Source organism: Bos taurus, chromosome 15 (genome assembly GCF_002263795.3).
Source record: "Bos taurus isolate L1 Dominette 01449 registration number 42190680 breed Hereford chromosome 15, ARS-UCD2.0, whole genome shotgun sequence".
NCBI classification, from domain to species: domain Eukaryota; kingdom Metazoa; phylum Chordata; class Mammalia; order Artiodactyla; family Bovidae; genus Bos; species Bos taurus.
In genome coordinates, this window is record NC_037342.1 from 22,031,199 (window position 1) to 22,059,095 (window position 27,897).

General features: G+C 45.8%; 2 protein-coding genes across 7 annotated transcripts in view; one reads left to right on the plus strand and one right to left on the minus strand.

Annotated features, from left to right (window-relative positions):
• Nucleotides 1–26,530, plus strand: part of SIK2 (salt inducible kinase 2) — a 129,931-nt gene extending 103,401 nt beyond the window's left edge. Inside the window, exons 7-15 of one of the 4 annotated variants that reach the window (XR_009490585.1) lie at nt 307–527; nt 2,284–2,436; nt 9,697–9,861; nt 15,980–16,208; nt 16,677–16,961; nt 17,095–17,258; nt 18,246–18,359; nt 19,260–19,407; nt 20,243–20,331. Coding sequence is in view for 3 of the 4 variants with exons in the window: in NM_001192277.3 (NP_001179206.1) it covers nt 307–527; nt 2,284–2,436; nt 9,697–9,861; nt 15,980–16,208; nt 16,677–16,961; nt 17,095–17,258; nt 18,246–18,359; nt 19,260–19,351; nt 20,243–20,813 (1,994 nt within the window). In the remaining variant the exon portion in view is untranslated. Of the gene's footprint in view, nt 1–306; nt 528–2,283; nt 2,437–9,696; nt 9,862–15,979; nt 16,209–16,676; nt 16,962–17,094; nt 17,259–18,245; nt 18,360–19,259; nt 19,408–20,138 lie in introns of all 4 variants that reach the window. The other 3 variants (XM_059874912.1, XM_059874911.1, NM_001192277.3) reach the window with 3 other exon arrangements.
• The window catches only part of PPP2R1B (protein phosphatase 2 scaffold subunit Abeta), a 35,340-nt gene continuing 30,880 nt past the window's right edge, over nt 23,438–27,897 (minus strand). Inside the window, exons 16-17 of one of the 3 annotated variants that reach the window (XM_024975742.2) lie at nt 24,441–24,521; nt 23,438–23,587 (exon numbers count right to left, since the gene is read on the minus strand). In XM_024975742.2, coding sequence (XP_024831510.1) covers nt 23,480–23,587; nt 24,441–24,521 — 189 coding nt within the window. In that variant the 3' untranslated portion in view covers nt 23,438–23,479. Of the gene's footprint in view, nt 23,588–24,440; nt 24,542–27,897 lie in introns of all 3 variants that reach the window. The other 2 variants (XM_059875085.1, XM_059875084.1) reach the window with 2 other exon arrangements.

Genomic DNA, 27,897 nt, shown 5'->3' on the forward strand with positions numbered 1-27,897 from the left:
GATATTTTCAATTAAGAAATTCAATAGAAAGGTTCGTTTAGTACAGATTTGAATAGACCTACACCCTCCTGTTTTTCTTAAGTATTCATTCACGGAGATGGTTAATTTCACGGGTCACCATGCATCGTGTGAACTTGACGAATACAAATAGCTTTCAGGTTTTATTTACTCATTTGACCTTTTGCTTTCCAGTGGGCCCTGTGGAGGATACAAAGATTATCACCACTGTACAAAGTCACGAGTCAGGTAAATACGCCAAAGTGCAAGGAGAATCACATGACTTCCGTAACACTGTGTTTTCTGTAGATTGTGAGCACCTTATTCGAAGGATGTTGGTCCTGGACCCGGCCAAACGGCTGACCATAGCGCAAATCAAGGAGCATAAGTGGATGCTTGTGGAAGTTCCCGTTCAGAGGCCTGTTCTCTATCCACAAGAGCAAGAAAACGAGCCGTCCATCGGGGAGTTTAATGAGCAGGTTCTGCGATTAATGCACGGCCTTGGAATAGATCAACAGAAAACCATTGAGGTAAAGGGATTGGAGATTTGACTAAAGATATTTCAGGATTCTGTTGTATCAATACTTAGTAACTTAAAATTTCATTCTCATACTTGTCAACCTGGTCTTCTGGCCAAACCAGCACCTCGGCGTGCAGTTTAGTCTTCCTGGACATTTCATCACACTCTATTTTTGTGTGCTTTTAATCAATATATAAATTCTTGCCTTTGCCCCATCAGCCAAAAAATTCAAAAGGAAGTGTTATGTATGTTTGAGGAAAGACAGTGATGGAAGCTTAGCAAATAAAAAGTAGAAAGTTTCTTCTAAGATGAAACATAAACTCTTATAGGTAATAAGCTAGTTTATATGGGATGTAAGTGTGCAGATACAGAACAAGGCGAGAGCTAAACATAAAGGAAGAAGGGAAGACAGCAGGTTTAGGAAAACCAGTGGGATTTAGATGTGAGCTGAAGAAACTCAGAAGGCAACAACAGGTGGATTCCTGATTTGGAAGTTTTATGGGTCATAGACCTGAGAAGGTCAAGAACCTGGGAAATTGCTCATCAGCTTTATTTCTGTCCTTTAATAGTTAGCATATTCATAGGATATACATATTTTTAATACCTCCACAGCAGTCAAAAACAGTATTTTTAAGAATGAAGCATAACAAGAATATAAAATGCGCCCCGGTGAAGACAGAGGACTGTGGCCCGTGCTGCCTTTGCGTCGCTGTTGCCATAAGTGAAACCGCGCTGCCCTGCCTTTGCCCACCACGCGCTCAGCGAGGCCTCTGTCCTTGCCCGTGACGGCAGCTGTGAGCGCAGTTCCCTTGGCCGGTGATGTTTGCTGCCGCTGCTCTGCACACGAGCTGCACTGCACAGCACCCATGCAGCCTGTCACGTGGAATTAGAAGCCAAAGGAGCTGCTGTTTTTCTTTTTCAATAGCATCGTTGGAGAGCTGGCCAGCTAGGGATGTGAAAAATTGGGAAGCAACTTTATTTTCAAGGTTTCACGAGGGTGGGACTGCAAAAACAAGAGGAAAAAATTACCTAAGAATGGAGACACAGCGTCTCTCAACCTAGTGTCCAAACGTCATTCTCCAGCCCAAAATAATCACCAGAAATTTCCCCAAAGACTTTAATCATTGACCTCAGGGTTGGCAGTGCTTTGGGCTTGTGTCGAGGCTGTGGAATTAGAGCCTGTGGGCTCAGGTTGCTAACCAGCCTTACAGCCTAGTTACAGCCATGAGATGGGACCACAGTGACAGCGTTGGGGAACGCTGCATGAGACAATGATGGCGTTTTCTCTGAATGCAGAAAAATAAATGGATCCAATTAATGTAAAAGGACCAGTCAAGTCATTCAGAGGTATCACCCTTTATACAATTAATGAAGTTATCTGTCTTCTCTTCTGAATTCTGGAATACCTTTCATTTTGAGGCAGACTTTGCTTGTTACTCTTTTTGTTGTTGTTGTTGTTGTTTTTAAGAACACATGATCTCTTCCCTCCCTTTTTTATTTATTTATTTACTTATTTTAGCCAGACTCCTTGCATTCTGTTTTTTAATTTATTTTTTTATTGGATAATTGCTTTACAGAAATTTGCTGTTTTCTGTCAAACCTCAACATGAATCAGCCATAGGTGTACATATATTCCCTTAGGGTTTTCATTTTATTGAAGATTAGTTGATTTATAGTGTTGTGCTTTTCCCTCTTTTTTAGAAAGGTGTAAATCACTGAATTGGTTTTTATGGTTCTCCGCCTTTGGCACTTGTTTTCTCTTGCAGGCTTTGCAGAACAAGAGCTATAACCACTTTGCTGCCATTTATTACTTGTTGGTGGAGCGCCTGAAATCACACAGGAGCAGTTTTCCTGTGGAGCAGAGACTTGATGCCCGCCAGCGTCGGCCTAGCACCATCGCCGAACAAACAGTTGCCAAGGTAACGCCCTATTAGCCAATAGTCTTATCAGTGCGTGTGCCTGTTCAGACGTTTGACACGTTTTCCGTGGCGTAGTACAAAGGGCTAGGATTTCATCCTCTACACCTTGTTTCTCGGTAAAGTTTCTGTCTGTCGTTTACTAGGCTCTCAAAAACTTTACCATCTTCCTATTTGTAAGGGTTTAATTTTATTTCAGACAGTTTTTTTTTTCTTTAAGAGGCTTCTCTCTTTTTTTAAAATCATTCATTTATGTTGAGAATTAATGTAACTAATCTGTACATTCAATTTCATTTAATAAATTTTTATTGCAGATTTACTGTGAAAGGTTCACTTATTAGGCACTACAGGGAAGAAGATGTATAAAACGTGCCCTCAGGATGTATAAATGTGCCCTCAGAGTCATTACATTATAGAAGCAAAATAAGACAACATCATGAATAGCAATCCTTCAAAAATAATGAAAAGGCAAAATTTAGAAGATGCTATGAATGTCGTCATTTTGAACTTGTGTAGATGTGTCATAGAACGTTTTTTAGAAAAAGGGCAAAGGGGAGAGAGATACATCTGATCGGGCAAGGCTTTGTGGGAGAGATGGCATTTAAGATAGAGCCTCACAGCTGTTCAGGAGAGGCAGCAGCTAGAGGCATCACACGTAGACAGAAGCAGTGTGACCAGAAGTACTCAAGTGGGCCAGTATAGACTTGTTCCAGTTAATTCACTTGAACTGAAGAATAGGGAAATGAAAGAGTCGGAGTGGTTAAGTTGAAGCCATGCTGTGAAGGGATTGAATGCCAAGGTAAAGGACAGAGTTGTTGTTCAGTCACTCAGTTGTGTCCAACTCTCTGTGACCCCGTGGACTGCAGCACTCCAGGCTTCCTTGTCCTTCACCATCTCCCAGAGCTTGCTCAAACTCACGTCTGTTGACTCGGTGATGCCATCCAACCATCTCATCCTCTGCCGTCCCCTTCTCCTCCTGCCCTCAATCTTTCCCAGCATCAGGGTGTTTTCTAATGAGTTGGCTCTTCTCATCAGGTGGCCAAAGTATTGGTGCTTCAGCTTCGGTTTACTAATAATTCAGGAAGAAATGAGGAACTGCTGAAGACTATTAAGCAAAAAAAGTGATAAAATTATATTGTACTTTAAGCTAAGCAATCTGCTAACATTGTGAAGGACAGACTGGATAGGGGAGAGAAGAAATTTGGCGAGTGCTATTAGATGATTATAGTTGATGAGAAATACTGACGACCAAACTAACATGGTGCCAGTGGAAGTAGGCAGGAAGGGCACGCGTAAGGAGCTGTCCCAGGTGGGCCCTGGCTGAACTCAGCCCTGGTCTGGAGAGGCAGCCCAGCATGGTGGGCTCTGGAGCACATCCCAGATTCTGCCATCTCCTACTGTGCACCTTAAAAAAGTTACCTGAGGTCTTTCTGTGCCTCAGTTTCTCAAGCTTTAAAATGGGAATAATTATAAGATGCTGGGACATTTACATTAGTAAATAATTGTTCAGCATATAGTAATAAATAATCAGTGATAAGTAATAAATAATGTTGGGGAGGAAGGGACAAAGGAGAGGCGGCTCCATCGTTGAGCCCAAGGCTGAGGGAGTCATAGTGGTGGCGACTCAGCTGATGGGGAAGAATGGACCTGAGTCCCCAGAGAGAGGCTGGCGCTAAGGAGAACTGGGAGATAGCCTGTACAGATCATTCACACGATCTTTCAGGATTTCCATCTACTTCTGTGAGTACCGTATTTAAAGTGGGAGTAAGAACAAAAGAGGTTTCACTTTGTATTTCTTGTTTGGCAGTCCTGCAAAATTTATAGAATTATAATAGAATCTTTCATTGACTTCTCCAGAGTATGTGAAAAAGAAACCCAAGGAAATTGAAATCTTCTTGATTTTAATAGGCAAATGATATGCTTTCTTATACATACTTCAATATCTCAAATAATGTGAATATTGAGACTAACGTGAGTAAAATAATGTATCACCAAAGTTCCAGATATTTGGGTTGAAGTATCTCTGAGCACTTGTAATCCTTCAAAGTGGAGCAGTATTGCTTTCAAGATAGAGGGGGTGACAAAATGAGAATTCCAAATTTGGGGCAGCAAAAGGGAAATGGAGGTGACCCTTCCCTCTTGAAAACGCTGCAGCAGAAAAATAAGAAGCAGGGAAGCCCCACACTGAGCAGCTGCCCTCCCAGGCCTCTGTTCTTCTGAGATGTTACACAAGTGAGGGTTACATAAACGATCCCTCCAAGCACACACGTCTGTTATTGCACATGATTTCCTTTTCACAGTTAAATTTGATGCAAGTTCCTTAGATCTCAAGTTGTATTTCATTTGGCTTGAGGTTCAGATGTATTAGCATAGCTTCTTCTATTTGATAATTACTTTTTATTAAAGAGCACCCCATGAGTTCTTTTCATTGTATACATTGACCTAAATTATCATAGAAAGCTATTTCCTGTGACTTGAAATGTATCTAAAGAGTATGAGTCCCGTCTGAGTGCTGAGCATCAGGCACTGGGTTGAAGTTCTCCCTTTCCTATGAGACTGGGGTTCTCATGTTTATTGTTGAACTTGTTAAAAAATAGATTTCTCTGTTTTTGTGAATATAAATATGCTTTAAGTTTTAATAGAGCCTATCCCCTTGAATTCTTTGATGTTCTGCTCTCTTTTTAAAGAAGTGGCAGATCACGTATTACTTGATGGAGCGATAGGAACCAGGGAGGTCACAGGATCCCATGCAGAGGTCACATGAGCAGTGCAGTCAGGCAGAGCTTGGGCTCCATACTGAGCTGAGTGACGTCAGCAAGTCAGCATCTCTGAGCCCCAGTGTCCTTAACTATAGAATGGAAACAGCAGTACCTACTTACTTCACAAGTTTCCTACAAAGATGAAATTGGTTAATTGATTCCAGCGGTTCAGTTCAGATAGAACACTTACGTGCCAGACAGTGCCAGCCCTCCCGGTTTCATAGGTGCCCAGAAAACAAGTCTCTGGGAATTTATGGTGTAGTGATAAATAGCCCATGATTACTACTTAGAAAACAGTGAGATTCCCATCTTAGATGGATTGAGAGTTCTTATATTTGCCACATAGTATGCAGGAAACATGACATCTAATTGACTGTCAGATCAGATCAGTTGCTCAGTCGTGTCCGACTCTTTACGACCCCATGAATCATAGCACGCCAGGCCTCCCTGTCCATCACCAACTCCCAGAGTTCACTCAGACTCACGTCCATTGAGTCAGTGATGCAGTCCAGCCATCTCATCCTCTGTCGTCCCCTTCTCCTCCTGCCCCCAATCCCTCCCAGCATCAGAGTCTTTTCCAATGAGTCAACTCTTCACATGAGGTGGCCAAAGTACTGGAGTTTCAACTTTAGCATCATTCCTTCCAAAGAAATCCCAGGGCTGATCTCCTTCAGAATGGACTGGTTGCCTTTTTATTGTGAATTCTCTCTACTAGGTTTTCAGCTGTCCTTCAGGAGCACTAAAGATTTTTTCCCATAGGAAAAAGCATTTTCATTTTAATGGTGCTGGAAAGCATAAAATCAGAAGAAGAGATTCCAGTTAATAAATATGTGATCTAAAAAGTTATTGCAGTTAGTGGACGTGGTTATTATTTATGACCACTCTTTTTTAAAATTTTTTATTAAAGTATAATTGACTTACAGTGTTGTGTTAATTTCTGCTATACAGAAAAGTGACTCAGTTATACACATATATTCCTTTCCACTGTGGTTTATCCTAGGATATTGAACCCAGTTCCCTTGTTGTTTATCCATTCTGAATGTAAGTTTGCATCTGCTGTCTGCAGACTCCCAGTCCACCCCTCCTGCAAACCCCTCTCCCACAATAACCGCAAGTCTGTTCTGTGCGTCCGTGAGCCTCTCTCCGTTTCCTCGGTGGCTTCATGTGTGCCATGTCTTAGATTCCACGTGTAAGGATGTCACATGATGTTTTCTTCCTCTTTCTAGCTCACTTCACTTTATCGTGATCATCTCCAGTTGCATCCACGTTGCTGCACATGGCATTATTTCACTCTTTTTATGGCTGAGTAGTATTCCACTGTGTGTATGTACCACATCTTCTTTATCCATTTGTCTGTCAGTGGACATTTAGATTATCTCCATGTCTTGGCTGTTGTATGTGGTGCTGCTGTGAACATAGAGGTGTGTGTATCTTTTTGAATTAGTAGTTTGTTTGTTTTTTTTCTTTTTTGGATATACACCCAGAAGTGAGATTGTGGGATCATATGGTAATACTAGGAGAAGGCCATGGCACCCCACTCCAGTACTCTTGCCTGGAAAATCCCATAGATGCAGTCCATGGGGTCACTAGGAGTCGGACATGACTGAGCGACTTCACTTTCACTTTTCACTTTCATGCATTGGAGAAGAAAATGGCAACCCACTCCAGTGTTCTTGCCTGGAGAATCCCAGGGACGGGGGAGCCTGGTGGGCTGCCGTCTATGGGGTCGCACAGAGTCGGACACGACTGAAGCGACTCAGCAGCAGCAGTAGCAGCATGGTAATACTGTTTTTAGTTTTCTGAGGAACTTCCACACTTTTCCATAGTGGCTGCACCAGCTTACTCTCCCACCAATAGTATATGATGATTCCTTTTTCTCTGCACTCTCTCCAGCATTTATTTGTAGACTTTTTGTTTGTGTTAGTCGCTCGGTCGTGTCCAACTCTGCAACGTTATGGACTGTAGCCCACCAGGCCCCTCTGTCCATGGGATTTGCAGGCAAGAATACTGGAGTGGGTTGCCATTTCCTTCTCCAAGGGATCTTCCTGATCCAGGGATCAAACCCTGCTCTCCTGCATTGCAGGCAGATTCTTTACTGTCTGAGCCACGAGAGAAGACTTTAATGACAGCCAGTTCTGACCACTATGAGGTGGTATCTCTTGGTCGTTTTCATTTGCATTTCTCTAATAATGAATGATGTCAAGCATCTTTTCATGTGCCAGTCGTGTTCATGGCCACTCTTGAAAAAACGGGTAATATCTGCTTGTTTGGGATATTAGTCAACCATCTATTTATTATAACAACATATTATTTAGTTCACTTCTTAGTGTTGGGCATGCTGTTTGAATACTTATACTGTAATTTGTACCAAAAAGATTTATTTAATTCCATGATTCTAAGAATCCTAAAAAGCAGACCTCTAAATCTGTCATTGTATTTCCTATGAAGTGATTGTCACAATAAAATGTCTCATGTCTCTGTCTTTACCAAGTTCACGGTAAGCTGTTGTAGTCCAGGTTGGATGTGAAAGTTGCCAAGAAACGTGCTATGCTTGATCTGGCCCAGCACAATCCTGCCATTTAAAAAGTCACAGCTAATAAGAGGAAGGAACTGAGAAGCACACCCGACCCTAGTTGTCATGTTGGGTTCTCATTTCCAGCGCAGCGTCTCTAGGTAATGCTTTGCCCTAATAAGGAGCAGTCAAGTAAATTTAGGAAACAGAAATCAAAAGTTTAGCTTTATCCTTCGATGGAAAAGACAATGATAAGAGCAGGGAGAATATATCAAATAGACTTTATTAGGAAGTTTAATTTTTACATTGTAGCTAAAACAGTTAATTTAAATGAGTAATGCTGGAAAGGGGGCGGGGGAGGGGGGGGATATTTAGTTTCAAAAGTGACCTGAGGAGCAGTGGTAGAAGAAAAGCTATTTCTTTATCTTTATGTATGTAGTGCATTTTCTTACTTTTTTTTTCACATCCGTATAATACCAACACTTTACTATTGCTATATTTTATTCTTTATTTCATGCAGTATATCTAATGATGTTAACATTGGAATATAAAGCATACTCTATATTCAAAGTATAGTCAAGGATAAAGTATATTTCTAACATGCCCTGCTTTATTGAAAACCATCAGTCTGAAATTTTAACTGAGAACCATTAGGTAGTATCTGAGAACAGAAGTGTATATTCATTTTGCAGTCTGATTCCTATATTAAATTGTGTCATCATTCTAAGACTTCAGAAAGAAGGAGGAAGGAGGAATCAACATTACTGAGTGAAGGACTTTACACGTTGCCTGTTACAATCCTAACTTCACTGTGTAGTAGATATTATGCCCTTTTTAGGAGGTGAAGAAAATAAGATTAAAAGAGTTTAGGTAACTGATTAAGTTCACACAATTAGTAAGTGATGGAGCCAGAAATCAAACCCAGGTCTTGGGAAAGGAAAAGCTAGCATCATACCATTCTGTTCCTTTTCATTTTCACCATCCTGTATCTCCTGAAGCGATAATGGCAGAAAAAAATATAGGCCGTTCCTCTGCCTTTTAGAAACCGGTGTGATGATTGTTCCTTCCTATGTTTTGAAATGTCTGTTATGTTCAAAAGAGATCTAAGAAATTATTCTGCCAGTTTTAAAGAGATGGGGAGGAAAGGATTACCCAACAGTGTCATCTTCCCAGTCATTCCATACCATTAAGGAAAATCTTCTTTAAATGATTTTTCAAAGGAAGAGTTTGTAATACTTGTTTACTTAGAGGGTTTAATGGAGGAGACATGGAGAATGGACTTTCTAGAGCCGGCTGACTTCATGAACATAACTTGCTCAGCAGTAAGCATCTCTGTTTCTGCTGGACAAGCAGGCTGTGTTCAGTCTGCAGTCTCCTTCAGAGAAGGAAATTCCTGCCCCGGCCAAGTAGCTGCTGCTTCTCTCTTCTTCCTCTTCACACACATCCTTGCCAAGAAATATGTACCATCTCACCCCATACCCCACCAAAAAAAAAAAAAAAGATGCAGGTAGATAGCCCTTATTACAGTGTACTTTGTGTTACAGTTGGTTGTGTGCGTATCTATCTCTGGTTCCATTTTGAGCTCCTGCTCCCTGAGACTGGGACTGTTCTATGCTTCTTTGTCTCTTTCTGGAGTAATATATTTAAGGATACGGATGATCCATGTTTGTTGAATTGGAAAAAAAAAAAGAACATCCTTACCTTCCTTGAAAAGACTAGCTTTCTTGTCATATCTGTGAAAGTTATGCACCTCGCCGTGGGAACAGGAGTGAACTTCTGTACGACCTGTCTCAGAATGGTGGCAGAGGCTGCTTCAGATGGATACCTATACCTGTACATACTTCATCACACATTTTCTGGAGTTTCCAACAAATCAGTGTTTATCCTTTCATTGCACCAGGAAGAATTGTCGTATTTCAAGGGATTTGTACATTTATGTATATAGAGAGAGGATTAATGTTCCCGAACTTTCCATTCTTGCCCTATTTACAGGCACAGACTGTGGGGCTCCCGGTGACCGTGCATTCACCCAGCGTGCGAGCGATGCGATCTGCCCTCCTCCCACAGGCATCCACCGTGGACGCCTTCGCGTTTCCCACGTCTGGCTGTCAGGCAGAGGCAGCGTTCATGGAGGAAGAGTGTGTTGACACTCCAAAGGTACGGACGTGTTTGAGAGACTCCGAGCTTGCGGGTTGGCTGGAGCCGGCAGCTTGGTCTGCAGACATTGTACTTTGGCTTAGCTGAACTTTGTCATTTCCTCAAGGCGCTCAGGAGTGTTGTTTTTGTGCAGAAGACCTGAGAAACGTGTCCAGAGATGACCTCGGCTCCCTCTCCATCTTGTCTTCACCATGATTATGTAACTCGTCAGAGCTCATGTGTACTTTTCAGAATCTTTCTTTCTTCTGTTTCCTTAACCAGTCTCTTCTCACAAGCTCTAGATCCCTCATAGGTCTTGAATTTTTTTAAGCCAACTGTAATTCTGAAAACAAAAACGTAACTATTGTGCTGACTTGGGCTTTGCCTGTTACTATGGCCCCTCCTCTGCATGTGCTGCAGCTACAAAATAATGAGCCTTTTTTGTTCAACTAAATATCTCTTTGTGTCCAGTTTGAACATACCTAAAGGAGATAAGTTTATTCTGGCGTGCTGTATAAAGTTGGCTTTTAGTATGTGGAAGATGATGGCTTCTCTCATTTAATGGGTGTTTGCTGTTGTTTAGTTGCTAAGTCATGTCCTGACTCCTTTGTGACCCCTTGGACTGTAGCCCGCCAGGCTTCTCTGTCCATGGCATTTCCCAGGCCAGAATAGTGGAGTGGGATGCCATTTCCTTCTCCAGGGGATCTACCCGACCCAGGGATCAAACCCTGGTCTTGGGCTTGGTAGGCAGATTCTTTAGCACTGAGCCAGCTGGGAAGCCCAGTAGATATTTATTCCACTTATTATTTGTTTTATATACTTAGCATCAAGTGATATACTGAAGATCACATTAATGGGCAGGTCTTAGAGTATGTTTAAAATAGACTCATTTCTTCTCTAGCTGTGTGAACTTGGACAAAGTGACTGATTTCTTTGAACTTACATTCTGTCTTGTAAAACAAGGAAACCAACTTTATGAGACTGTTGTGAGGATTAATTTAGAGAATGCGTATGAGATTCTAGGCAAATTGTAGATACTCAATAAATATTGGTTTCCTGTCTTTTAGCCTCATTAGGTAATAAAAAGATGACTCAGACATTAATTCTGCCTCAAAGTCTGTAGTCTAGCAGAAGAGACATGATGCATAACTAACGGCAGTGATGCCGAGAACTGAATAAATTGATACCTAATTGGTCGCTTAAAGAGACAAAGATTAAAATGCTGCAAGACTAGGAGACAGTTCCAGTTTGATCAGTAATGTCTTTGATTTAACTGTCAGAGCTGGGAATTAAGAGACAAAATCAGGATGGATGGAAACGAGGGTGTGCTGGCTCTCTCAGTGGAGGGGAAATGTCAGGAAAGCCCCATCCCTACAGGTCAGAGCCGGAGCTCAGCATGGCTGAGGGAGCGGGCCTGTGAAGGGGAGTCGTACAAAATAAAGACAAATAGCCTGCCTTGAATGGCAAAGCCAAGGGATAGACTCTCTCTAGTCTGAGGCTCTCAGCATGGGGACATGTTTCAGTATTATCAGGGGAGTTTTTCTCAGATGGATTTCTCCAGGAAACAACTGAAGATTTTTTGATAAGGAAGCACCATGATCCATGTTGTACTTCAGAAATAATCTTGGAAATGTCCATAGCCTGCCTTGAGTGGGAGAGATTCTGATGACAAGGACAGTGGAAGGTTAGAGCATGTGCCAGGGGAGATTGATAAGAGACTGAGCTACATGGTTCCCGTGAAACTGGACAAGAGACGAGGGTATAAACGAGATTGCACAGATAAAATTGATAGACTGTTAGAAGTCCAAACCAAGGACAGCATTATGAGCCTTGAGGATCAGGAAGGTGAATGCCCTTTTCTGAAACAGAGGTAGAGCTGATTCGGAAGGTAAGTAATGAGTTCAGCTAGAGCGTAATCAAGACAGCCTGAAGCTAGGCTGCCATAAGCAGGTGTTAAGCTGGGTTCCCGACCACGAGGAGTTAGCATCCGTGTCCCTGAGGACAAGGCCACTTCCTGTGGACGGTCTGTTTCCTCTGCCTGCGGTTGCCTAGCATGTTCAGATCCTCATAAACTGCTGTTACATTCCCACCCGGAAATTTAGACATAAATTGGGACAACGTGATTCATTTATTTTTAAAATCTAATTCCCTTGAAAAAATTAAAATGCAGTGTGCTGAAAGCTTGGCTGTAAGGGCATCAGGCCCGAAACACAGATTGGGCACTGTCTGCCGTATTATATAGGGCAGGCTATTTTTAAAGCTTGTGATTGTTACCGTAACCAGGAAACAGACAGGAAATGAATGATTTTGTGAAAGATATAGACAGAAGCTAGATGGCATATTTGCATTTGTAGGAAGAGCAATGCCACGCTGGAACTGGCCACCCACACTGACAGGGCCACCCTGGCGCCTGGCCAGGCCGTAGCTTTCTGCTGTCTTATTTGTGGAGCGTTTCATTTATGTCAGCGGTGCTCTCTGTGCCTCTCGCCTCTCTAGCACTTCTCTCTCTGGGCCCATAAATAAGCGCACACGCAAAACCTTCCGACAGAGATACCGGCCCTTTGTTGCTGGTCTGGCTTCGTACCCCTCACTCCAGTGCCTGTTTGTCGTCTCAAAGATGCCGAGTAACTGATGTGTTGCTCCATCATTTCTGCTCGCAGTTGGTGGCAGGTACTGCGCCTCTCAGAGGTTTCACCTCTTTCCCTTCCGGAAGTTTTCAACTTCAACTTAAAACTGTCAGTAAAATCCTTCAGGGAGTCTGTGTGGAAACATGGGTTTGGGATTGCTGCAAAAGATAGCACCTTTCTGAGACAGTCATCCAACTCTGAGCAGTCACCACGACCCCTGGGAAGCACAGAGGCCCATAGAGGGGGCAGAGCAAGCCTAAAGGGTTAGTCTTTCTTTTTTGAGAGTTTCTGGGGGATAATGGACTTTACCCACACACACGCACAGATACTTTTAACATTTTATTAGAGGTTATAATAAAAGGATTTTCCAAGTTACCATCTTCATAGCTGGAGAGTGGAAGGAAACTGTGAAACTGTGAAGTAGAGCTGTTCCACATCTACTGACATTTTTAATATTTTAATTATAAAGGTAGCACACATGAGACAGAGTCTAAAAAAGATCGTCAAAACCTTTAATAGTTTTAACCTCTAAGACTTAGTCAAGGGGAGAAATTCCTCTGAATTTGAATTTTTAAGTTTATAATGAAAAAAGATCAATCAGAATCACACACAGAAAATTCAGAGAGGGATAAAGGAAAAAATTAACTTACTCATAATCCCCCTACCCAAAACAAAGGTAAGCCCATTTTTGACATGTTTCCTTAGAGTATGTTATAGATGGATAGATAGATGGATGGGTGGGTGGATGAGTATAGGGTGACTCAGCACGTAGGTAGTCTTGTTAAAACAAAATCTTATTCTATTATATATAATTTCAAACCTGCTTTTACATAATATATCATGGGCATTTTTTTTCCATACCATGAAATCATGTTTGAAAGCATGGGTTATATTTAACAACTGCCTTATATTAGATGTACCCATATTTAACTACTCCCCTATTTTTAAACACCAAGTACTTTAATTTTTTTTTTTTTTTTTTGCTGCCTTATATATGCTTCAGGGATATGAATATCCCTGTGTCTAAATTTTTGACTAGCTTTGATTATTTCCTGGGATAAATTTCCAGAATTGGGGTTATCCAGTTCTTTCCTGAGGATAAATTTCCAGAATTGGGGTTATCCAGTTCTTTCCTTCCTTACCTGGTTATTTGTTTATTTTAATTTGCCTCAAGAGGGTAAAAATGCTTCAAAAGAAAAGGTTGCTTTATTCTCATGCTTTAAACAATTTTATTGTTATAAAGTATTAGCTTCAGTCAAGAAATGATGATAATATATACAATGCTTTAGTTATCCCTCCTGGAAAACTTTACTCTCATTTTACAAGTGGGAAAAAAATGAGCTTTATAGAAGTTAAGCAACTTGCCTAATAAGAGCTGAGGTTTAATCCTCTTCAATATATGACAAACTTGCCAGGCACTTAAGATATGAATTAAATAAGGCATGTTCCAGCCTCCAGACTCACTGGCTGTACTATGCATTAGTCTGCTGTGTTAGCACAGGCTGCCATGCAAAATGCCACAAGCTGGGTGACTTAGACAACAGAAGATTATTTTCGTAATAGTTGTTGGAGGCTGGAAGTTCAGGATCAAGGTTGTGGTGATTTCTGGTAAGGGCTCTTCCTGACTGGTAGAGGACTGCCTTCTCATGTCCTTCCATGGCCTTTCCTCTATGCTCTTATATATATAGAAAGAGTTTTCTAGGGTCACTTTGTGTAAGGACACTAATCCTACCAGATCAGGGCCCCACTCTTAAGACCTGATTTAATTACATTTCTCTAGAGACTCCATCTCCAAATACAGTCACCCTGGGGTTAGGGCTTCCCTTAACCCCAGTTAGGGGGTAAATTTAAGGGGAGATCCGAACATTCAGTCTGTAACAGTCTACCAATCTCCTGTACTAGAATCTTGTATTTGTGGTAAGCTCAGGGGTGTTATTAGTTAGGGGTGGAGTTTCTGAGGGTCTGACTCCTACGTGTAGGCTACCTACTGCATGTGAGGTCTCTTAGCAGAGTGAAGTGATTGATCGAGTTTAAGGAAAGGCAAAAGCACTTTATTGGAAAATGTACCTTCCACTCACACTGTATTTTGAAGTCCTGTCCTGAAAAGGAAACACTCGTCTGGGGAAGGGGGAAGGCGGGCCTGATTGCTGCTGGCCAGCATTCAGAGCTGTTGTTTCCTAGTGCCATGATCTGTCTCGGTCTAGGAAAGAGCATCTGTCATCCTTCACTTTGAACGACCACTTGTCACTTTAAAACCTTGTAGTGCATTAGCCGCCTTATCCTAGTAATGGCTCTAGCCCCAGAACAGTTTTTTATGGAATAACTGTCCCTTCCCCCAAGCAAACAACCATCTGAGTCACCCATCTCCCTCTCCAAATAAAGGGCCTCACAGCGCCTCCCGAGTGGTTGCCATAAGAGGAAAGTTGCCTGCATCTGGCACAGTCAATTCCACGTCCCCTCTCACATACATGAGCCTCTCCTGCTTCCAGAGGAAACAATAGCTCTCGCGGGTGTATTCCAGGTGAAAGTGCTGCTGGGAATGCAGTGTAGCGCCTGGCTGCTCCTGAGCAGCTATTCACAGGAGAAAGCTGGATTGGTGTCCACAGGGGAATGGTTAAGGTAATGAGGTAAATAATTGTCTCCTCACTGGGGCTTTTACAGCCAGAACTGAAACCACAACTCCCCTTTGTGTGCGTTCCTGCCCGCCTCGAGGTGGTTTGCTTGGCAACTGCAGAGGCGGGCAGAGTTCTCACTCAGGAGCTGTGCTGAGCTCTTCCCCTTGGGGTAGGAAGCGTGGATACCCAGTATATTGCTGGAGGAAAGAGAATTCAGAGCCTTGGTGCTCGTTAACCTCTGCTGGAATTCCAGGCCTGTGAGTCATTTGTTATTCTATAATGGAAGGCTTGGCCAGTTGCCATTTGGATTTTTTTTTTTTTTTCACTCCTTTTTGTGTTATGTACATCTTTAAAGAATTCTTTTTTCCATTCCTGGGGTCCATAGACCCAGGTGAAGACTAAATCAAATGTGCAGGTACTTAGATTCTGAACATAAATATCTGGAGCCTTCCTGTATGTTTTGTGGTTGGAAATTAGAAGAATGCTGATGACTCCTCTTTTCTTAGCGATGAGCCATGCAGTAGAATGTTTTTTAATCTCATCTTCCCCCTCTTCATTTCCCTTCTTAAAAATAATAACTGGTAGGCTTCAAGCTAATATGCCCTATTCATCTGGAAACCACTAAAAAAAATTGTTTATTGTAATAATGATGACTCAGAGAAACCTGGGAGGCAGCGCCAGTTTGGGACATAGCGGGCTTGTGTCTCTTAGTGCTGCAGTGGACTTGCCATAACTTCTAGTCTACACAGTTGGCATTGGTAACAAATATGGACATTTTTAATATTTTACTTAATTTCTGATTGGCCGCAGGTCTCTTGACATTTTTGCCTTTGCGGATTTTTCAAATGTCGCAGCAACTGATGCATCCTCTCGCATCCCTCTGCCCCTGACATGTAGGTAAACGGCTGTCTCCTGGACCCTGTGCCTCCCATCCTGGCGAGGAAGGGGTGCCAGTCCCTGCCGAGCAACATGATGGAGACCTCCATCGATGAAGGGCTGGAGACCGAAGGCGAAGCCGAGGAAGACCCCAGTCAGGCCTTCGACGCCTTCCAGTCCACACGCGGCGGGCAGAGGCGGCACACGCTGTCAGAAGTGACCAATCAGCTGGTCGTGGTGCCTGGTTCAGGTATGATTTCTAGTAAGCACCGAGGGAGTCTCTGCAGCATCCTGTGTTGTCTGCTGCAAGAGATAGTAGTGATACCAGCCAGTTCCTGGAATGTGGTTTGTGTCCTGTTCCTTTGTGGACAGCATTCAGCAGTAGTTGAGATTAGGCCTGCTCAGCAACTCACAGAGATTAAACTGGAATGTCTGTGAGCTGCCCCCCACCCCCACACCCAACTCCTGGGACTCATCCGAGAGCTACGTAGCACATCAAGGACTCTGGCTCTTCTGGAATGGCAAAGATTGTACAGTCCCAAATTCTGGAAGTGTTTTCCCACACAAGATTCAGTTGACATGTAAAAAAGTTTTGAAAAAACATTTTGGTTGGAGGTGGAAGACATGGTAGCCGTGCATGCTTTGTATTCCATGTTCCAAGAAGATGCTGTGTATTGGTGGTGATCTTGGTGTTTTGTTTTGTTTTTTTCTCTTCAAGGGAAAATTTTCTCCATGAGTGACAACCCCTCCCTTGACAGTGTGGACTCTGAGTATGATATGGGGTCTGTTCAGAGGGACCTGCACTTTCTTGAGGACAACCCTTCCCTCAAGGACATGATGTTAGCCAACCCGCCCTCACCGCGCATGACATCTCCCTTCGTGAGCCTGAGACCTGCCAACCCCGCCATGCAGGCCCTGAGCGCCCAGAAGCGCGAGGCCCACAATAGGTCTCCAGTGAGCTTCAGAGAGGGCCGCCGGGCGTCGGACACCTCCCTCACCCAAGGTGCGCTCTCCGCTGGCCCTGGGCGTGTCTGTGGGACTCCATGGGGTCCCTTGCCATGTTGGCTTCATACCTGTGCTCACTTGAAAGGCCTTGTGTCTTATTTAAACCATTTGGCCACTCTTCTTTCTTTCAGGAATTGTAGCATTTAGACAACACCTTCAGAATCTGGCTAGAACCAAAGGAATCCTAGAGTTGAACAAAGTGCAGCTGCTTTATGAGCAGATGGGCTCAGAGGCAGACCCCAGCCTGGCCTCTCCCGCCGCTCAGCTCCAGGACCTGGCCAGCAGTTGCCCGCAGGTGGGTGCTCTGGGCCCTGCCCCCATGGCTGTGTGAGAACGAGGCATGAGTCTGTCCTAAAGGTGTGTCATTTCATTCCGAGGATTTCCTCCTCCTGGAGCAGACACGTCCTTTTGGAAAGCCTGCAGCCTGAAAGCTTTCTGGGTAGCTGTTGTCTGCCTGACAGGCTGGGTAGGCCCACCCCCACTGGCCCAGGTGGTCAGTACCACATGGAAGCCTAGACACTCATGCTCTGCTCAGTTCATCGCACAGATTCTATATGGATTCCCTCTTAGTCTCCCTGGAACTCCCTCCCTCCACCATGCACGTTCACACGCACACACACACAGAGATTACCAGTAATAACATAAATGAGAAGCTTGTTGACATTTATTTTTGATGTGATATCACTTCATTAAATATTGTGAGTTATTTGTGCTAAAAGTACAAAAAAATATGGCTGTTTATGTAATTCATTTTATGTGAGCCCATGTTCAGTACATCAAAAATATTAGTGCGTTTGATGGCCACATGAAGGGAATAAACTGCTGGTGACGGCAGGGGCCTTTGCTCCTGTCCTGACTCGGTCATCGTTTACTGCGGGTAAACAGCATGCATTCATCCTGTTGTTCAGTCGCTCAGTCGGGTCTGACTCTGCGACCCCGTGGACTGTAGCCCACCAGGCTGCTCTGTCCATGGGATTCTCCAGGCAAGAACACTGGAGTGGGTTGCCACTTCTCCTCCAGGGGATCTTCCCGACCCAGGGACTAAACCTACATTTCCTGCATCGGCCAGTGGATTCTTCCCCACTAAGCCATCTGGGGAAGCCCATATTCCTCTTCTGCAAAGTGATTGACCCTCAGCCTACTGGTTACATAAAAGCCTTGAGGATTAAGTCTTAACAGAGCTGGAGTTCCCCTTGGACATTTGCCAAGGTGCTTTCACTCAGATTTGAAACTTTCTCCCACGTGGGAAACTGAAAGTGTGTCCCCCCCCCTCGCTCCCCAGGAGGAAGCGCCTCCACAGCAGAAGAGCGTGTCTGCGCTCCCCGGGGGCAGCGCACACCCGCAGCTCTCCCAGCGCCACAGCCTGGAGGCCCAGTACCTGCAGCACCGACTCCAGGTGGGATCCTCCTCCCCCTTGTCGCTCCGGCTCACCGTGATCATCCCCACTCTGCCTCTCTGCACAGCAGGAACCTATTTTGCTTGGTATTTATTTTGGGTAGCTGCTTAATTCCTTTATAGGCAAGCAGGTCTGACTCTGCATTTGTAGTTTCTAGAAACATGTTCAAACTTAGCCTTATGCTCTATCTTGGCAGCAGAAAAAGGCTTGTCCTCAGACCCCTGGAAAGGGTACTGCCACTGAGCAGCAGGGAAGGGAACTCTGGCTTCTTTGCTTCTGTTTTACACCTCTTACGTGCATGCTGCGTCGTTTCAGTCACGACTCATTGTGACCCTGGACCACCAGAATCCTCTGTCCATGGGATTCTCCAGGCAAGAATGTTGGAGAGGGTTGCCATGCCCTCCTCCAGGGGATCTTCCTGACCCAGGGATCGAACCTGGATCTCTGACGTCTCTCCTGCATTGGCAGGCAGTTTCTTTACTGCTAGTGCCACCCAGGAAGCCCTTATGCCTCTTAATACTTAGCAAAAAGGTACCATAAGCTCTCTGTTGGTGCTTGAAAATATTAGATCCCACCAAGAATGAATCATTTGCTCATTCAGTAGGTGCCTTTGCTAGAGACTTAACTCCACTTTTCTCATTGTTCTTAGTCTCCATGAACCTCCTGGTCCTGGAGGACTTTAGAGACAGGAAAGTAAAGCAGGTTGGAACTGAGACCACCCAGGCCTGCTGACGCAGTGCTCTCCCAGGCTCTCCCGTGCTCTCAGCGAGCAAGCGTCAGTCCCTGCAGCCTGCAGCTTCTGGAGGACTCACGTGGCTTCATCCTCCAGGCAGAAGTACAGGCTGATGACTGTGTCCTAGATGACAACATGTCATGCTTGTATTTTTTCTGCTCTTCTAGAAGCCCAGCCTTCTGTCAAAAGCCCAGAACACCTGTCAGCTTTATTGCAAAGAACCGCCACGGAGCCTGGAACAGCAGCTGCAAGAACATAGGTGAGAGACGGTGGTCGGCCGGAGAGGTCCCTTTCTTTGTGGCGGACTTCAGCTGGGTGCGTTGTCCTTCCCTCTAAAATTTCCCTGTACCAGGACAACAGGTTTCCATATGCTAATTCGGATGTTCCACTGTCCGTGGAATATAGGCCTGTCAGAGAAGAGCAGCCCTAAGCCTGCTTTGTTTTCATTTTCTCCTGGTGTTTCCCCTCTGGTCTGTGAATAAGCCTAAGCATTCAGGACCTGGGGGCTAATGCAGTTTAAGTGGGTTTTACTGGAAAGGAGGCCTCCAGCCTCCCTTGTAGTAATAGGTGCTGTCCGGCCTCCCTAGTAGAAGCATCTCAGCCAAGGTGAAAGTAAAAGTCTCTCAGTCGTGTCCGACTCTTTGCGACCCCATGGACTATACAGTCCATGCAATTCTCCAGGCCAGAGTACTGGAGTGGGTTGTCATTCCCTTCTCCAGGGGATCTCCCCAACCCAGGGATCGAACCCAGGTCTCCCAGATTGCAGGCGGATTCTTTACCAGCTAAGCAAGGTAGACATCCCCTAATCCATGGTCCTCCAGAGGCCCACCCCCGCCTCAGAACCCGACGATGGGGAGTGAGCCCCTTGCTTCAAAGGGAGGAAAAACCCAAGGGTCTTAGAGAAAAGGAATTCACTGTGTTCACTTGAGCACGGAGGGATGAGCCAGAATTGAGGGACAAAAAATAAGACAGGGTTTAAGAAACCAAACATGACTGGTTCCTACCCCCGTTTTTTGTTTTTTTGTTTTTTTCCTGCCTTGGGAAAGAGAGAAGTGGGAGGACGGACGCTAATGACTGATACTGGATTTACGTTAGAATTGCCGTCACTGAAGAAGACCTAAACTTCTTTCTTTTGGTATTGCCAACTTAGACTCCAGCAGAAGCGGCTCTTCCTCCAGAAACAGTCCCAGCTGCAGGCATATTTTAATCAGATGCAGATAGCAGAGAGCTCGTACCCACAGCCCCTTCCCCACCAGGAGACGCCGCCGCAGCCCTCCCAGCCGCCGCCGCCTTTCAGCCTGACCCAGCCCCTGAGCCCCGTCCTGGAGCCGGCTTCCGAGCACATGCCGTTCAGCCCCTTCCTCAGCCCATACCCCGAGATGCGGCTGCAGCCGCTGCCCGCCTCGCCGGGGGCCCGCGGGGCCCCGCCGCCCCCGCCGCCACCGTCGGGGGGTGCCCCGGCCCCCTTACAGTTCTATCAGACTTGTGAGCTGCCGGGCGCGGCCACCCCGGAGCCCGAGCACCCCACTCCCGGTCAGTACCCCGCGGATGGAACCCCGCAGAGTAGCATGGACGGGCCGGACTGTCCCAGGAGCTCAGGACTACAGGAGGCCCCCTCCGGCTACGACCCTCTGGCGCTCTCCGAGTTCCCCGGACTCTTTGATTGTGAAATGCTGGAAGCCGTGGACCCACAGCACAGCGGCTACGTCCTGGTAAATTAACCTCAGCTTCACAGGAAGTGAGGCGGGTTGGGTGAAAAGAGTGTTGTCTTTCTATTTTCATTCCAGCCTTTTAAACTTGAAAGCTCGTTTTCCCGCCCTCTCCCTAATGGGGAAGAAGTCAAGTCACCCAACTGGAATTGGAGGGCCGGCCAGCCAGGTGTCGCCTCCTGCTGGCTCTGTCCCACCGTGGTTTTCTGTGGCAAGTGCTGGAACGTGGTTGTCGGCTGCAGCTCATGCCTTTAGGTCAAGTGGACCGAGCTCTCAGCTCTGGAGGCACCAACAAAAGTTTAATAAGAAAAAAACATCCAGACCTAGGTTTTACACAGAACTACATCAGTTCATCAAGGGAAACCTCGGTGAAAGCAGGAAAAAAAATATGTGCCATTATATGCAGGCAAAAAAAAAAAAAGGCAATATATTTTTCACTGAAACAAGCAACAGCATGTTCCTCAAAGGCAAATCAAGAATACATATTGAAACTGATGCACAGGAAATAAAGTTGTATTTTGTCGCTGAATCGTTAAGTTCTGAGCTGCTGATGCATGGTGTTCCCGAGATCACTCAAAACGGTAGAGCCTGAGCTCTGTTTCAGGGTCCACTTCGGAACAGCGGGCACTGACCCCTGAGACCGGCGGCCACCTCCGTCTGAGCGTGGGTGACACACCTCCTTGGAAGGTCCCTGGGTTCCAGAGTGTCAGAGTGTCCTGAGAGCTCCCAAAGATGTCACCTGTGGAACCGAGAGACACGCGGCAGTGGAGACCAGGGGCGAGAAATCAAGAATCGGTCGAGAGCAGCAGCCCCGGGCCGGGGAAGACGGGCTCTTCCCGCACGGTCTTCTGTGGAGACTTCCGGTTTGGGGCAGTTGGTCTGTAGGGAACCTCGTGTCTCTTTTAAAAATGTAATAACTACTTTGACTTTACACTAGGTGTTGCTAGTTGTTTATTGAGCTTTGTATATTTGGACAGTTTCATATAGGGCTTAGAAATTTTAAGGACGAGGAAAAATGAACTTTATCTCCCATGTGAAGTGGTAGTGCTGTGCCTTTCCCCTCCCCCAGATCACGCTTTAACAATTTCTTTTCTGTAGAAACCAACAGTTTTCCATTTACGTCAACGCTAAATCCAAAGTCACTTCAGAATTTGTTTTCCACCATGTGGGAATCACATCCTTAATTTCCTTAGAGTTTTGACGTGTAATGAAATGTTCAAGTATTACAGCAATATTCAGAAGACCACAGATGTGTTAACCATTTGAACAGATTCATCTGCCAAACATATATTACTCGTACAACTGAACCCTTACAATTCAGTCTTCAGAGTACGTGAAAAAGATGCCACAGCTAGTTGACTGTGTAACCTAGAAATAATGAGTAATCTGTCATTGGGACCGTAAGATCCAAGTGATACAAATTCAGTATTATGTACAAAGACTCTCGTCTCTGTCCCTTAGAATGGCTTGTCCTGTGAGCAGATGAACGCGTAAGCACAAAGCATCTCCCTTAAAGCACAGAGAAGAGAGATACTACACTGATGCTGCATCTAGAAAACACCCTTAAGGTGCCTTTCCTCTGTAGTGTGTGTCCAGGGCAGGCGAGGAGAAGCGTGCAGGGTCTAGGGGTTCAGTGCTGGTGACGCTCCGCAGGCACTCTGCTCGGGGCTGGACTCGGTGTGAGCACGGGAGGGCGGTTTGGAGGACTTGTTTTTGTGATTGGATAAGACGCAGCAGAAACCCAAGAAGGAAGTAGGCTCCTTCTACGAATTGTTTATTCCTCCTCATGCTTAAGATGGATGATTTTGTGAAATAGGCAACATCGTCTAAGAGATCCTTTCATTAAGATCTCTAATCTGTTCTAAGTTTTTGCAAAATAAGCCAGTTGTAAAACAAGCTTGATTTGTTTAGACTGAAGGATGTTTTCCCAAAATGTTCTACAGAAGTGCTATAATATTTATGAAATTAAATGCCTTCCGGATTGAAGACGGGGGCCTCTCATTTCAGAGTCCCTAGGATGGCAGAGTTGCAGACCAGGCCATGAGCCGCTGAGCCCAGGAAAGCTGGGTGCTCCGGCAGGACCACTGGGCTGACGGATGAGGCAGCAGAGGCTCTGGGAGTGTCACGGCCCCAGAGGTAGGCTCTGGGGAGCACCCAGCAGTGCCCGGGTCTGTTCAGACCGCAGACCGCGGGCAAGGAGCATGACCCATCCTGCTGGACTGTGTTGTAAGCTCCTGTTTGCTTTTCTCATTTATTTCAAGCAGAAATCAATAAATTCCATAACGATCTGTATTCTCTGAAATGTAAGCTGGTGAGAGGAGGCTGGTTCTGTTGTTCAGTCAGGCATTTTCCCACCCCCATCTGACTATCTCCTTTGCTCTGTCCCCTGACTAGTGACCTGTGTGAGCCTCCAAGCTGTTTTCTCTTCACAAATACTAAAGTAACACTAAGAAGGCTTGTACTACTCTTTTTATAAGAGAGGTACTCTGAAACGACGCCTTTGCAGTCTGTCTCACACCAGTGTGTGTACACTACTGTATGATAACCATTAGCAGCATCACCCTCTTGTAAACCAGGCTCCTCTGAAGACACTTTGGTGAGACGAACGTGAGGTAAAAACTTCATTCAGCAAAAAGTGCAATATGTGTGGTACTTTATTTTCGTTTATGCTTTCTCTTTTAAATCCGGGATATTAGTCTATACTTTGGGAGAAAAAGCACTATTTCTGCAGTGTCCAATTGGGGAAATGTGTCTCTAGTATTTACGTGCAGCTGATATGCGGGTCCCTGTAAGGCAAACAGAGCACGTTAGCACAGCAGGCGCGGGTGGAGGGCCCTCCCGAAACGGCGACGGACGCCCCATCCTCCCCGCCACCTTGCTGCCGCCTTGGGAACAGAGGAGGAGGAGGAAGGTTCTCCACGCCAGCCATCCTCCAGTCTCCACATGAGGGGCCCGTCAAGGAGGACGAGGAGACGGAGCTGAAGGGCTCCTCCCTCCCCGCGTCAGACCTCCAAGGACAGACAGTCGGCGTCCCCTTCGCCCTCAGCGTCGGAGCTGTGCCTGAGCCAGTCTGCTGGGGCTGGCGGGAGCCGCTGAGGGACGGGGGGCCCGCGCCCTGCCGGGGAGGGAGTGGCGCCCTCTCGTGGCGGCACTGGCCGTTTCCTCTCTGCCTGAAAGGGTGGGTCTTAGAGAAATGAATTCTGCCTAATTACCAGAGTTGGGAAGAAGGGTGTGATCACAGCTGAAGCGTGACTGGCTGGCCAACCAGATACGAAAGGGAGGTAAAAAGCAGCCGCCTTGGCTCTGGCCGGTCAGGGGTCCAAGTGCGTAGTGGTCAAAAAGAGGCCCTGCTCAGGTGCGAGCAGTTACCACGTGTGGACGTGAGGAGGTGAATGCTTTCCCTGGCAGGGTCCTCCCAGCCGCAGTCAAGCCCCAGGTTAATACTGGGTTCTGTGTTGGGGTCAGAATTTTCTAGCCACAATCACATTTAAAAGCCTGTATGAGGAGTCACACTTCAGTTGGCTTAAGAGAAATCTCACTCCAGCTAATTTTTCACATTTGTTCTCCTTTGAGACAATACGTAGGGTCTTTTGACAACATTGGTCCCGTGAGCAGTGGCGGAGTCTGTTCGGGGCTGACCTTGGCTGCACCTGGACCCCTAAACTGGTCTGCTTCTACTGCCTCCTCGGAAGCCACGCGAGCCACTCGGTCTCTTTGTGCCTAGAAATCAAAGGTAAAACCTGGAGAACAGGTAGTAAGTTGGAGTCACTGTACAGACAGGGATCTTTGATCATTTTATTGCTTCTGGAAGTTTTTCTAGAACTTGTCTTCAGAGTGATGTGTGGAAGACAAGAACGGTGTCATCTGCCTCTTTCTAAACTGGGACCAAAAGAATTTAACAAATCCGCATATCCCTTCTAACAGGTTTGGTAGTGCGGCGGTCCCTGGCCTGTGGTCCCAGGGAGGAGGCTGATGACGGAGCGCTGTCAGCCCGTGGCCCCTGGAAGGCGTGAGGGGACCCAGGCTGGCCTTCCCCAGCACCCCCCAGACCCTGGACCCTGAGACCCTGGCCTCACAGTGCCCCTCCCATCTTTGTTTCACTGCTCCTCCCCATGAAGGTGGCCTGGCTGATTCCAGAAGACTCACAGCTGCCCTAGTTATACCACCATCTTGCCCACATCTCATATGCAGATTTCAACACATTGGGCAGAGTCATGCACCTGCTGTTGCAGAGATTGAGAAAGACGCAGCAGCGCTGCCCACAGTCAGGGTAGGTTTGCTGGTTCCTGCCAGGCACTCAGCTCATCTGTCGAAAAGAGCAGTAGCTATCTGTTCATTGATTTACCCAGCACTTTCACAAGTGATCTCTGCTAATTCCTCACAGCAGTACTATGAAATTAGTTGAGCAGTTAGTCCTCATTTTTTACGGCTGAGGAAACCAAAGCTCTGTGAAGACTGACGTCCAAGCCACAGAGCTCAGGAGTAGAGGAGCTGAGGGAGGCTCTTGGGACGCTCTTCCCTCCTCAGTAGCAGTTGAGGCATCTCACGAGTAAACAGCTATATAAGCAAAGCCCCATGTTGGTTAAGCACTGAATAAATGTGACATTGTCCCTGAAACCTTATTCCCAATCGACTGCTGCCTGGCTTTGGTGGAAGGGCTGCCCTCCAGTTAACAGCCATGCATGAGCAAGGCCCAGGGAGACGGAGAGCCCACAGGAGCCGTCTTTCAGTGTCCAGTTAACTGCAGATGCTCAGGCTCATGTCAGAGATGCCTCGTTTCTCCATCTCCCAAAATAAAATAATTTCCTGCAGAAGCTGGTAATAGGACACACCCTTTCTTGATGCCAAGGGGTCCAATTGCACAGCTTTAGCCACCATTGCAGACGAACAGACTCAACCCCAAGAAAGGGTCCTGCTTAGAAAAGAATCAGGAGCTCAGTACAGTCCTGAGGAGGGGGGTGGAGCATATTTACAGTGAAGGCCCATAGAGTTAAAAAAATAACATACTTTGAATACTTCTGTCTTCAGAGGCAAAGTGGGTGGGTAGGGAGAAGCTTTAAAAATAGAAGTACAAAATAACATCCTGGAAAAATATGACCCCAGATTGGAATAATGTTACATTAGCAAATACAGATAACTGGGCCTTGCTAGGGGCTGTGAGATGCTTATCTGTTCAAGATTTGCTCAGTCAAGGAAATTCATGTGGTGATATCATCCCACTATTGATGGCAAAAGAAATCTGCCTCCACCAAAATCTCTGAAGGCAAAAGAACCACAGAGAAAGGAGGTTTGCTTCTCTTTGGGGTTGCAATTTAGAAAACAAAAGTGATAGAGATATTTGCACTTTGTAGAAAGGGCAAAATTATTTGCTTATTTCTGAAGGGAGGAGGGTGGTCTTTGCTGGATGTTTGGTTTTGTGAAAGAGTTACTTTTGATAAAATTAATCTAATTGTAGTTATTTTTTCTGTGTGCTTTTTTTTTTAATTACTAAGAAAAAATGGTGAGTTCAATAGCTTTGGTATTTTGAGTGCAAATCATAATAGCTCCAATGTGAAAAAAATCAAAATGTAACCTGTCACTCAATGTTAGAAAATTGCTTAAAATACAGTTTAATAAATGATCTTTGTATCAAACGTAATTTAAATGGGGTAATTTTCTGCAAGGAAAATGTACTGTTTCTACCTTTCCAACCCTCTTGAATTAAAATAAAAACAACTTGTTTTCTAAGAGCCCGGGTGATCTGAATGGCAGGCGGGTGAAGCAGAGCGATTCCCTCGTCAGGCCTTGGGTGGAATTTTGAAAAGTATGGATGGTGGCTGTGTTCCCTGAGCTCTGGTGCTCATTTCAGGCTGCAGAGAAGGACAGTGGATAATATGTTCTCATTGACGTCAGCAGGGTAAATAATACCTTGCTCTGAAGTCACCCAAGCACACGGTAGTGCTGGAGAACGCTGGCCAGAGCACAGCCGACTGCAGTCTGCACACGGGTTGGGGTGCAGGGGGGGCGATGTTGCCACCGGCACTCACTGATGGACGCAGAGAGGGAGCCAGGCGAGGGTCTCTGCAGCAGGAGGGGGAGCTCGGGTTCCCCCCGCCCCGGGACAAGCAAGCTGCAGGGCAAGGGGACACTGGCACTTACTCAGGATGGCACATCTCTGCAGAACACATACACTACGGCCCCCCTGCCCATGGGACCAGACACACACACAGGCTATGGTCCCCCTCCCGATAGGAACCAGCTCAGTGCCCCCGGGACTGGAGAACCCATTTGCTGAGGCATTTGGGGCACTCTCACTCACTCGGCACTTGTTTCAGTGCTGGACCCCAAGTGAAAGGGCAGTATTAAATCCCACTTTCTGGGGATTTCCCTGGCCGTTCAGTGGTTAAGACTCCATGTAGGGGGCACAGGGTTGATCCTTGGTCAGGAAACTAAGATCCCACTTGCGTGAGGTGTGGCCAAATTAAAAGCAGAGGAAAAAAAAATGCTACTTTCTGGCAGCAAATTTAAGATTTGGTTTCACTCAGACCATTCCAGTTGAGTCATGCTACAGCACTGAGACAGCTCCCAAACTGAGGGGTCACCCACTGGCCCTGGTGGGGGGTGGGGGAGGGCGGCACCTGGAGGAGACAGCCAAGGGCGAAAGAGAGCAGAGCCTGCCCACTGACCACCCTGCTGTCCCAGCACCACCTACAGGCAACTCAGTCCTGCTCCCAAATGGCTCTTAATCTCTGTCTGGCTACCCAAGAATTCAGTAACACTGTTTCAACTGCTTTTTTTTTTTTCTTTTTCTGAAGGAAAGCACTCAATTTCAGCAACAATGTTTTGCAAACTTTACCCTTTCCCACCAAATTTCTCCATCCTCTTGATTTTGTGTTGCCAAAAACAACTCCAGTGTCCAGGGTACAGGCAAAAATAACAGCCCTGCCAGCAGAGACTGGCCGGAACTCTAGCCCCCAGTCAAGCCCTTGACCTTCACAAGCAGAATCTTGGTTCTGTGGCCTTGATGAGCCAGAAGCTCAGTGCAAGGGGCAAGGGCACCCTGAGCTCCAGACACCGGACCTCTGGGGTCTAAAGCTTGTCAAGAGTGCTCCCACCT